The sequence below is a fragment of the Phocoena phocoena genome, chromosome 2 (genome assembly GCF_963924675.1).
Source record: "Phocoena phocoena chromosome 2, mPhoPho1.1, whole genome shotgun sequence".
Lineage (NCBI taxonomy): Eukaryota > Metazoa > Chordata > Mammalia > Artiodactyla > Phocoenidae > Phocoena > Phocoena phocoena.
In genome coordinates this window covers 85,372,524-85,385,349 of record NC_089220.1, presented here as the reverse complement: position 1 = coordinate 85,385,349, position 12,826 = coordinate 85,372,524, and the positions used below count along the sequence as shown (strand labels likewise).

Here is a 12,826-nt window from a genome sequence, read left to right as displayed (position 1 = left end):
TTACTTATGAACACAGATGTAAAAATGTTAAAGGTCTACTAGTAAAATGAATCGTCCAGGAGAGTAAAAAATAATGTAATGTGACCAAGAGGAAATACACACACACACACACACACACTCTCTCTCTCTCTCCCTCTCTCTCTCTCTCTCTCTCTCTCTCTCTCTCATTTGCCAAACTGCAAAGCCATGAGAATAGTCCCTTTTTAATTCTTATTTCCTAAGTTCTTAGCATATAGTAGTGGCTCGCTGATATATTTTAAATTTATGATAGTTCTAGTGTAGCTAAATTAATTTCTCCTTATAATTTATTAACTTTTTTTTGGCTGTGTCAGGTCTTAATTGCAACACCCAGGATCTTTGTTGTGGCATGTGGGCTCTTTCGTTGCGGTGCGCAGGCTCTTCGTTGCAGCATGCAAACTTCTCTCTAGTTGCAGTGTGTGGGCTCCAGAGCGCATGGGCTCTGTAGTTGTGGCGTGGAGGCTTAGCTGCCCTGCGGCATGTGGGATCTTAGTTCTCTGACCAAGGATCGAACCTGCATCCCCTGCATTGGAAGGCGGATTCTTTACCACTGGACCACCAGGGAAGTCCCATAATTTATTAACTTTTTATTAGATTTTCATGGAAAAAATAATCTACATAAAACTATGATAATGATGTAGTGAAAATTAAAGCATCTGGCATAATCTTATATTCCCTTAGTGACATGATATAAAGAAAATAACAAACCAACAGACAGAACCAAGTTAAAATATCACCAGAAAATGTGCTGAGAACTGATGCAGATTCTGCAGGTACATGAAAAATGCTTTAATCCCTAAAGATTTTTTTTCCACCCAGAAACTGATTATTAATTTATCTCTGACTCTAAGACAGATTATATGTTAGACTTCTGAGACTGCCGTTAATTAAAAGTGAGTCAGTCTAACTGTATAAATTACTGTAAGCATGGGAGTTTTGCTAGTACATTGGATCTCTGGAGCCCTGCTGTTCATCTGAGTGAGTCAATTAAACAGCTCTCCTGCTTGCTCCCAAAGTCTGGTTGATAAACCGCTTACTTTGTCAGGAGGAGAGAAGATCAGAAGCTCTGCTTCTCCCCATTAATAAGTGCTGATGAGTCAAATGGTGGAGGAAGAGAGTACAGAATGGATAACATCAAAATGGATAAATTTATCCCCAAATAACTAAAAACTAACTCTGCAAATGGTTGTATCTTTGAAGAAGCAAACTAAGAGACTCATACAAAAGCTGCTACTCAAGGTATGACAGAAGAACATATTGAGGGTGTATCCAAGGTGGCGTGTTTCTTGGCTTACCTTACAGTGCTTGGCTTGCTTGTGAGGACATCAGGAACTTCGTATCTGGGTTTCAAGGGTGTTTCTTCATTGATTTTAAGCCTGAAAATATTTCCCTCTATACCATAAACTTCAGCCAGGAGAGGAACCTGGGAACACACACGAGATTAGTTTCAACAGGTTACCCAGGTCAGTTCTACAAATTATGATAATTAGAAAACTATGTTTAAATTATTATAGGCCAAGCAAATTGGAGAACAATGGCAATCATGAAGGAAAGGCTTTCCAATCTATATGTACTTGCTTGGCTCTACCTGTAGTAGAAACAAACACCTCCTATGTGTTCTATGGTTAGGCAAACATATAATTGTCCAGACCAGGACTGTTAAGAGTGAGAGGGCTCTCTATTAATAACGATAGTGGATGACAGGCATAAACTGAAACTGCCCTTGGAAAATTGGGACATGTAGCCCACTGTATCTATGATAAAGTACAGGTAACTTAAGAATAAGTGTTTGGTGTTAAAACTAGAGTAACTGGATTCCAGTTGAATGAAAGATGAAGGGTAACAAGCCACAGAATAGAAAAGAATAGACAGTAAAATGGTGGTCATTGGGGTTCTCTACTGTAGATGAATAAGGCTTCCTGCGCTAAAATCAAGGCACTTCCTGTACACTTAGATTAACGTCTGGGGAACTTTCTCTAGAGGCTGGGATATTCTCAGGTTTCTCAAGAGGATGGAGAATTTAGGTTAAATACTGCCTACGATGAAAGATGGAAGCAACATAGAATCATAAAGAGAATAGAGAGTTTGAAAAATAAAACAATAACAAACTCTGAAGGCAGAGATGGCTGGATTTAGATTACAAAATGAGGCATCAAGATTAGGGAATTAGGGCTTCCCTGGTGGCGCAGTGGCTGAGAGTCTGCCTGCCGATGCAGGGGACGCAGGTTCGTGCCCCGGTCCGGGAGGATCCCACATGCCGCGGAGCGGCTGGGCCCGTGAGCCATGGCCACTGAGCCTGCGCGTCCGGAGCCTGTGCTCCGCAACGGGAGAGGCCACAGCAGTGAGAGGCCCGCGTACCACAAAAAAAAAAAAAAAAAAAAAAAGATTAGGGAATTATCTTAAGACAGTGGTTTTCAACTGATGTGCCATGCTGCACTGGTTGCAAATCATTAAGTACAGTATGATGCCAAATTCTGGTTACAACTGGGTCTGTGTATTGTTACTATAATGTCTGTTAAATGAAAGGCTAAGCTGGGTAGCCTGTGTGAGGTAACACACAGAACAGGTATGCTGTGGTGCAAGCAAGATATAGGAAGCAGGGAGAATATTAATGCAGCACCAAAAAACAAAAACAAAAACAATCCCTCCCCCACAAAACGATGTTACTGGAACCTTGCTTCTTCAGAATATAGGAAAGGGCACTTGAACAGTGACAGGACACTGAAGAGTGACCAGGTAAATAATGGTAAATAGGCTGTGGCTGCTTTTACAGACATTCTTAAAACAAGGTTATGGGGCTCCCCTGGTGGCGCAGTGGTTGAGAGTCCACCTGCCGATGCAGGGGACACAGGTTCATGTGTCTGGGAAGATCCCACATGCCGCAGAGCGGCTGGGCCCGTGAGCCATGGCCGCTGAGCCTGCGCATCCAGAGCCTGTGCTCCACAACAGGAGAGGCCACAACAGTGAGAGGCCCGTGTACCGCAAAAAAAAAAACAAACAAAAAAAAACAAGGTTATGATGTAGTACTGATCATACAATAATAATTTTTTCCCCAGCTTTATTAAGAAATAATTGACATATTCTTTAAGTTTAAGTTGTACAACTCCTCGATTTGATACTTGTATATTGCAAAAATGATCACCACCATAGAATTAGCTAACATCTGCATCAAGTCACATAATTACCATTTCCTTTTTGTGGTGAGAACATTTAAGATCTACTCTCTTAGCAACTTTCAAGTATATAATAGAGTATTATTAACTACAATCACTATGCTGTTAGTCATCTTATTATAGTTGGAAGTTTGTACTCTTTGGCCAACACCTTCCCCTTTCCCCCACTCCCAATCATACTGTAATTACTGCTTATATGTTTAGTATTCTTTTGTATATTTGGCTTACTTCAAGTGTGCCATCAGAATTCTAAGATTTGAAAATGTATCCAAGTATAAGGCTGAAATCCTGTTAGATTATGTATTCCCTCCCAAGTTAGACATAAATTTCCACTACTCTCTCAAATTTAATTCAACTAACATTTATTTGGCATCTAATATTGTGAGGTGCTGACTGCTGTGAAAAGGATGGCTAAACTCTTAGGGAGAGTGCAATTTAGAGGAGATGCAACACCTATGTTGTAACCGTAAAGCATTTTATGATAGATGCTGAGATAGGATGAGGACATGTGCTGCGGGAGAACAAGGAAGGGGAATATTGATGACTGTAAGGAGAGGGGTTCTGGGACATCTCTCTGGAGGAAGAGGGACTTAAGCAGGGCCTTGAGGGATTAGTAGGACTTTGGGTAGGCAAAAATGGGCAAGAACATCCTAAGCAGAGGGCACACAGGTTGTCCCTTATATGTGATTAACAAATTGCATTTCGTTTATATACTCAGAGATCCCCCCATTATTAGTAAAATAACTTTCTTAAAAATTTTTATTTTTTTAAACCAAAGACTGGTCTGATATGTTCTGTTCTTGAGGCTGCAGCCTAGTAAAGAATCCTAATTATATGAGAGAAGGTAGCAATAACCCTGCTTTTCCTATAATAACCCTAGGCAAGCAAACATACAAATCAGAGTCAAAGCCCCACTTTGTTTTCATTTCAACTTAATTAAGCAAACCAATTTTGCCAATAGGTAACCCTTTTCAAAGTCAATATCCAAATTCATTCTTATCTCTTATTATCATCAACATAGCTTCATATTCCAAGCACATAATTTCCTTAGACCTTAGTATACATTTGCTTGTATGATCTGGCTCATGCCGTTTTTACTGGCTTAAAAAATCAACAGCAGCAGACTCTCAGAAGTCCAATAAGTAAAGCTACTTGGACTGAAAACAGCAGGAAGTGGCTCAGAGCCCCTACTGTTGAGCCCGCTCCCCTCCCTGCATTGAGTTCTGAGACTCCTCTACGGAAACCTCAGGGCTCTGTGCATGACAGTTTATAAACCACTTCCCTGGGCTTCTTAACTGCCAGTTATTGTCCAATTTTTCAACCAAAACCAGGCTGTCAAGAAGTCTGGACATGAATGTTATATCCTTCTATCTAAAACATTAAGAATTTCTAAACATTTCTGTTTTCTAGAGACCTGTTTGGATATTTATTTTAAAATAATATACAAATAAATTATTGAATCTCTATTAGTGATTAAAAATGACAATAAAAAACACGTTGTGGGCTTCCCTGGTGGCGCAGTGGTTGAGAGTCTGCCTGCCGATGCAGGAGACACGGGTTCGTGCCCCGGTCCGGGAAGATCCCACATGCTGCGGAGCGGCTGGGCCCGTGAGCCATGGCTGCTAAGCCTGCGCGTCCAGAGCCTGTGCTCCACGGCAGGAGAGGCCACAACAGTGAGAGGCCCGCGTACCGCAAAAAAAAGCAAAAACAAAAAAATATGTTGTTACAGAAGTTAGACTGCATAAACTCAGAATTATTTAATGTTAATATTTAGAGAATAGCAGTAAAGATTGCGGCAAGATGGATTTATGTAAAATAAGTGAAGAAACATAAAATTAAACATTTAAAATAAGGTGAGACAGCATGGGTTTTGCTCCCCTAGAAAGATTTAAGATGTGTAAATGTCCTCCTACACAGAGAAGATGAAATAAATCCTCAAGGAAAGGAATATATTTTGGAGGTTCATTTTAGTACCACAAGTCTCTACTTGGTTTTTCGTTCAGAGGCTCACCTCCCATAATCTAGGAGAGCATAAATTCCCTTTTCCTATCTTATTTCTCCCATACCGAATAAAAATAAAACCCAGTAGTTTGTCATCCCTAAGTCTAGTTTTTTTGGCCACAAGGGCAAAAATATGAGACAGCTTATAAAAATCATGGTGGTAACAACAGCCTTGTCTGTACATTCAAGCAGTGGAATGGATCACAGTTACATTAAAAGGTTTTTTTAATTTCACCCCAAACTAGTAGAGACTATGACTGAGTTAACAGAACAGCCCTCTAACATATATTTAAATGGTGGTGGGTATTAATAAGGGAAATTGTGATCCCATCAACTTCTCCGTGATGGGTAGATCTTGCTTGTCCTCTGGAACCAGGTCTCTCTATTATAAGGAATAGTTAACCTAAAAGGCCTAGAGAAGTGAGCAAGGACCTCTCTCAGCTATTGGTCAAGACCTTCCAGGATTCAGAGAATGGTCTAAGATTCATTAAATTGCTGTAGGGCACTTATTGCCCCTTCCATAGTTGTAGCCAGTTGGTTTATTGCAAGCACTGATTCTCTATGGAGAACGCTGGCAAGTTCACGCTGGGCATTAGCATGTTCCCCAAGGACAATTAGCCTGTCCAGGTATGCTTCTGATTGCTTGGCCAGTTCCCCAATAAGCTGCCTGTTCCTGGCCATTTCTGCAGAAACAGTCCTGGTTAACAAGTAGTAGTTGTTCCTCATCTGTTGAGGAGGTGGCTGGTTGGGCCAAGTCCCATTGCTTAGATGAAGACGCAAGGGATAACTTCATGGAGGTGCTCAGAGATATCCCTGCATCCTTGGAGAAGCTGCCAGAAGTGTTGTCACCAGTGAAAACTTGCAAACAGGCTGCAAAATAAACATTTTTCCAAATAGTTCATCCATGTCATGAAAAAGCATAAAAATTAGCTATATAAAGTAGGTCAAAGACGTAGGTCTGTTCCAAATAGCCTTGCTAGCAGTGCTTTTCAGGTACACTCAGAAGATAGCATAAATTTCCCTGCTCTGGTGTCACAAGACTAGATCTTCTCTTTTTCTCAATCCAGGTCAAATTTTGACTGAAGGTAAAAAATTGATAGTAGTAGGAAAAAAAGAGGTCTAAAAAAGCAGTCAACACTTTACTGATAACTCCTTTAAGATTATTTTCTGGAAGCTTCTTTATCAAATATCTGATTATTTTGTCATAAGAAATAGGACACTATGTGAGAAAACTTAGGGATCTGAACCTGCAACCAGCTTTTCTTCAAAGCCTAGATGTCCTGACCTAGAGGCAACACACAGGGCAACACTTCAGTTTGTTTTGTAACATTACTGTGTCCCAGGAATATCATGTTTGCTATGGACTGAATTGTGTCATTTTCCCCCCTCCCCAAACCTTCCCCATTCTCCAACCCTTCAATTCATATGTTGAAGCCCTAACCCTCAATGTGATGGCACCTGGAGATGGGGCCTTGGGAGGTGTTTAGGTTTTGATGATGTCATGAGGGTGGAGTCATGATGGGATTACTGCCTTTACAGGAAGAGACCAGAGAGTTAGCTGTGTCTCCATCATGTGAATATACAGTTGACCCTTGAACAGAGATTTGAACAGCATGGGTCCACTTATACATGGATTTTTTTTCAATAAATACTTACTATAGTACCATACAATCCTTGGTTGGTTGAATCTGTGGATGTGGAACCATGTATACTGAGGGCCGACTGTGAAGTCATACTTGGATTTTCCACTGCTAACCCCTGCGTTGTTCAAGGGTCAACTGTACACTAAGGAGGTGGCAGTCTACAGGGCAGCAAGTGGGACCTTGATCTAGGACTTCCCAGACTCCAGAACTGTGAGAAATAAAGGTTTGTTAAGACACCCAGTTTACGTTATAGCAGTGTGAGCTCACTAAGACAACGGTGAATGAAACTTGGTTCTGTTTCCTGGTTGCTTATTAAGTAGCAGGTTGGGAGAACGGAATTGGGAAGAAGGATTTCAAAAATTAACAACAAAGCCTGACAACAAAATTATTGCCTTAAGAGTTTTAATGGTGTGAGGGCAGGTAGACACTAAGAGTGCTCGGTTTGTCAGAATCTGCCTCATCAGTGAAATCTGAGAACTGCAGCTGTGAGCTGAATATGATCCTCTTAGACTTTGGGCTCTGTCTCTCTGAACCTGAAATAAAAAGCTATCATTCTGAATAAGTGGATGTACGTGGCTTTTAAAAAATCTCCAGACCATATCCATACCATATCCTACTGTGAAATCTCCCATGAAACACCCATCTCATCCCAGAAAAAACCTCTAATGGAGGCTCCTTGACTATGCAGTGAGCAGGATACAAGGTTCAGACAACTTTAGAAATTACTGTTTGGATCTTTGTTGTCCCTATCAAACTGATAGAGGGCACGAAGCCTCAAGTCCCTATGAGTCATCTCAACTCCAAGTGACAAGGAGGACATTAAAATGACATTCAGTTCAGAATTTTAGGGTGACCTCCCAAAACATACATTGCATGCATTTGCCTGACATCAGAGCATGCAGATTCCCTGTGCAGCACTGTTATTTCCAACACCTGAACATTGTGTCTGTTCCAAGGGGTCCTCAGAGTTCTCAGTCTTGGGAGCCACGTTGCTGACATCCTGGATCACTTGCCCTTGCTTGTCCGGCTCCTCAGCTCCCTTCTGAGCCATGTGCTGTCTTGCGCTGAGCTCCTGTGGGTCCTCCTGGACTGTGGCTTCTTTTCCTTTGAAGGCGTCCATAGCTGGTGGGCTCTGGTTCTGGCACCTGACCTGAACAGCATTGTCCCTCATATTTTCAGGATCCAAAGAGAGGTGTGTACAGAGAAACTGACCTATAGTCTTGTAAAAGGCAGTGTGAGAGGATCTACCACTAACTTCACTGGTATGGAGATGCATCGAGAAGTTGCATTTTGGCCCACACTGGTATTCCGAGTGCCTCATTTACTCTGCCTCGGCATGTGTCATCACGACAGTGGATTGTTCAGGTGCTCAACAGACTGAGCCTCCCCAAGGACAGAAAGGGACTGTCCCTGACCATGGGAGAGCTACAACTCTCTGGGGCTAGACACATCAGAGGCAAGAAGGAAAAAGAGCAAATGACAGGAAAAATGAGAAAGGAAGGGAACTGACTGCTGATATTAAAGACCTACCGACTCCTGGAAGGTCTCTGGCGGACTCCTTGCATTTCCTGGAGCCAGCTGCTTCTGCTGACCCTGAATACAGGGGTTTGGCGGGGTATTGGGCTATTAGACCACATGCAAATGGCGGGTGGCTCTCTAGGAAAGAAATTAATGCTGCCCCATGTTTTCCCATGAACAGCTTTCAAACTTGGCTACAAAAGGATGTAAAGTTTGGGAGACCTGGATCAGTACTCTACCATGAGCTGTGAACTCAAAGGTTGCACAGATGCCAAGCAAGGAGGGAAATTCCTCCAGAAAAAAATGAGTGGTATTAAGAAGCAGCACTAGGTTTTGAAGAAAGGCTAACCATCCCTTCAGTGTAGTTAAGAGAAAAGAACTAAGTGTGCTGCTACCACAACTACATCCTTAAGTAACCATAAGTTGGGAAAAAGGGACGGGGATAGAGAACACAAACTGTTGATATGATTCTAGCCCCTATTTTGAATTCAGGCAAGAAAGCTATGTTAGAGAATTCTACATCTTTGAAGTGACTAAAATCTCTAAAACTTCATATGGAAGGTAGCCTTCCTCACTGTGCCATTGCTCCTCTGGCCTGGGAATAAAGTTGAGCCTCCCGACGAAGTTAAAGGCCTTACAAATGTTACAGAGAATGCCCTGATGTTGTGGGGCAGTGTTTGCTCTGTCTTCTCCGAGAAGATTCCTCAGTGTAATGTTATACGGCAAGCTCTACGGTAGTCACAAGATCTCTTACAATGCTGCAGTGAAAGTGGGGATGTCTTCTCAGTCTGCTTCCCAGAACTGGGATTTGTTAGTGAGCTGATGGAATTACTATCTAAGCTGTTATGGGACTAGACTGCAAGTCTTTACCTATGTCCTTCAGCGAATTACCAATTAAACCAGATTGGTCTGGGAGGCCTTAGAAGCTTAGGACACCTTTCGAAGACAGGGGAGGATGTGAAGTGAGGGTCAGGTTGGAAGCATCAACTACTTGTGCATAACCACACTTCCTAGCCCGGCCCACAGCACTTCCTCTGTGACTGGCCCATCTGAAGTAGTGTGAAAACTTGACAGATGAGAAAAAGCACTTAGGATACTGCTCTAATCCTTTCAGCATGTAACAACTATGGTGATCTGTTAGTGACACAGCTTAGGGGTGGGAACATCTGTGACTTATTCAACTGCATAGACCATTGTTCCTCTTGCCCACTCACATTTTGAGGTTTGGACATTCACTGAATCTGTACCTTGCTTGAGGGTATGTTGTGTAATAGTGATAAAAAAGAGCATGGGTACGTGACAGAGTCTACAGTCACAGGTGAAAATTCTGGTTACTAGCTATGACTTTGAGCAAGTGGCTTTTTAGACTTCAATTTCCTTATCTGAAAATTAGGGACAATGTAATGTACCTCTTAGATGATTCTGAAGATTAATTAAAAGGAAATAACATTCGTAAAACATCTAAGAAAGCATCTGATACAAGGCCATCTATATGTTGATAGTCGTATTACTTTTAAAGTAGCATTGTGTAGCTATTAAAAAGATGGCATTACTTCTCTCACAAAGTTTGTTTTTGAAGCATACATAGTTTAATTAGCCTTTGTGGAAATTTACTTCATTCAACCCAAATAAATATAGAAACAAATAATTCTCTGTAGAAAATACTTTTTCTCACCTTAGCTGCTTCGTTGATGATTTGGAACCTGGTGCTCTCTTTGCCTTCTGTGACTGAGTCTAGTAATGCCCGATAGGTAGACTTCTTGGAGAGCCGCTGTTTCTGACGCCTACAGATTTGGAGTATACAGACGTCTGAGAATGATTTGTGACTCTCAGCCTCCAAAAGACTATATTACCATGTGGAAGTCATTAAAATTCACTTCAATAGTAGGTGAACTGGGCACAAGCAGTATATTAGTACTCCAATAAAGCACTAAGAGGAGTATCAATAATTTAGAGAGCTAAGAAAATTAATAAGCAGAGTGCTAATGCAATTAATAAAATAATAAGAAGAGTACTAATAAAATTGTTCACCATAACACTACTCAAGGATGGTATTTTGTCCCCTTTATTGAGAAGGTGGGGCAGTTTTCATAGATGACACGTATTAGCTTGTTGATGTCCCTTCCTCCTTCCATGAAATGTATACTTTAATTGAAACTTAATAAATTTTAGTGGAAATCCAATATAATCCAGTGGTTTGTCAAGGTGACCAGGAGTTCACTATAGAATTCCCTCTAAGGTGCCTGTTCAGAATTAAAATGATATGATTTTCTTTCTCTAGAGTTGTGTGTATAAATTAGAAAGTTGTATGATATAATTTTTGGTGATTTCAGTTTCAGGACCACATAAATGTAGACACTCAAAAAAGTTTTAAAGAAATATTTTTTGAGGCTCTGGGGAAATAGGCAATCATATAGTGGTGATGGGAGTGCAAAATGACACAATCTCTATGGAGGGATATCTGGTAATAGTTAAAATTTCAAATACATTTACTCTTTGACCTAGTAATCCCACTCCTGGAAATTCATCCTACAAATATACCTGCATGTGTAGGAAATGACATATGTATAGCTTTTCACTGTGGCAGTGATGTTACAGCAAGACTGAAAACAACCCAAGGGTCTAGCAGTAGGAGAGTGAATACATTATAATTTACCCAATGGAATACCATACAGCTATGAAAAGAAGACAATTTCCATATACTCATACAGAGCTCTTCAGAATAAATTATGAAGCAGAAAAAAAGACGTATACAACAGTGTATATAGAAAGCTACTTGGCCTAAGAATGGTGGTGATATAAGAATATGTGCATTCACAAAAAGAAATACTGGAAAGATAAATAAGAAATTAATAAATCTGGTTACTTACAGGGAAAGATGTGGAATGGGGTGGAAGGGGACAAGAAAGAGAGTAACATTTTTCAATGTGTATCTTTTTATATTATTTGATTTTTGAACCATGTAAAAGTATTATTTCTTCAAAGATTCAAAATTTTAACGTTAGTTGAAAAACACTTTGACTTTTAAAATACCTGTTTATTAACACAGTAATGTTAATTATAATGTATAAGTATATAATATAATTAATTATAATTAATAACATAATAATAAAATAATACAGGAGTTAAGCTAGAGTAGTAAAGGTGAATTTCTCCTGTCAATAAATTCTTTAATCACTGAATTTCCTAATTGACTCTTTCCTCAGAAAGTCTATCAGTTCTCAAAAATTTAATAAATATCAATTTTGAAATATTTTCAGAACTATTCTATCTAGGTAATATACTTCCTCTTCTTACCTGTAGAAAGCAATCTTGCTGCAGTCTTTGAAAATCTTTTTATCCACAGCTTCATCTTCAACACTAATAAAAAGACATTTTAAGAAACTTATTTTACATAGGGTTTGTGAATCCAAATTTTGTACCTTCTCTAACTATAATACAAATCATGGGACATAAATCATTGTGATGCAAAATTGTGTCATGGCCATAACACAATAATGTGTTTGCTGCAGAACAACATCCTTTTGTAAACCACCCATGGTAAACAACAAAACATGAAGTTCTGGGATTGCTCAGAAAGCAACAGAAAAAGAGCACTGTCACTTATGAGAAAGGGTTCTTTAAAATGAATGACTGAAGGCTATGGCTACAACAATAAAATCTGAAGGAGTAAAAACAAAAAGCCCCAAACCGGACCAACAAAAACAACCCACCCACCCTACTTATTCAACAAAATATTTTCAGAACTTTCTTGCTGAGTGTTGGGCTCTGAGGAAGATAAGAAGTACTGTGTCTGAGTTTTCTTTGACAGCCTAACCAACATCACAAATCAACCTGACAAATGATATAACAGAGGTATGTACGAGGTGCTAGAATAAGGATAGAAACAGAGAAGGAAAATCCTTTGCTTTTTAAGACGATGCTGATAATCTAGGGGCCAATGTTTTTTATTTCTTATTTATTTTTAACATCTTTATTCGAGTATAATTGTTTTACAATGGTGTGTTAGTTTCTGCTTTATAACAAAGTATACATATGTCCCCATATCTCTTCCCTCTTGCATCGCCCTTCCTCCCACCCTCCCTATCCCACCCCTCTAGGTGGTCACAAAGCACAGAGCTGATCTCCCTCTGCTATGCGGCTGCTTCCCACTAGCTATTTTACGTTTGGTAGTGTATACATGTCCATGCCACTCTCTCACTTTGTCCCAGCTTACCCTTCCCCCTCCCCGTATCCTCAAGTTGATTCTCCAGTAGGTCTGCATCTTTATTCCCATCTTGCCCCTAGGTTCTTCTGAACATTTTTTTCCTTTTCTTTTTCTTTAGATTCCATATATATGTGTTAGCATACGGTATTTGTTTTTCTCTTTCTGACTTACTTCACTCTGTATGGCAGACTCTAGGTCCATCCACCTCACTACAAATAACTCAGTTTCGTTTTTTTTTATGGCTGAGTAATATTCCACTGTATATA

The 12,826-nt window shown here is 40.1% G+C and overlaps 1 protein-coding gene across 1 annotated transcript in view; it reads right to left on the bottom strand.

Moving 5' to 3' along the window:
* The window catches only part of GANC (glucosidase alpha, neutral C), a 71,270-nt gene that overhangs the window by 56,663 nt on the left and 1,781 nt on the right, over nucleotides 1–12,826 (bottom strand). Inside the window, exons 2-4 of the mRNA XM_065871711.1 lie at nucleotides 11,651–11,713; nucleotides 10,029–10,137; nucleotides 1,314–1,441 (exon numbers count right to left, since the gene is read on the bottom strand). Of these exons, the coding sequence (XP_065727783.1) occupies nucleotides 1,314–1,441; nucleotides 10,029–10,137; nucleotides 11,651–11,713 (300 nt within the window). The remainder of the gene's footprint in view (nucleotides 1–1,313; nucleotides 1,442–10,028; nucleotides 10,138–11,650; nucleotides 11,714–12,826) is intronic.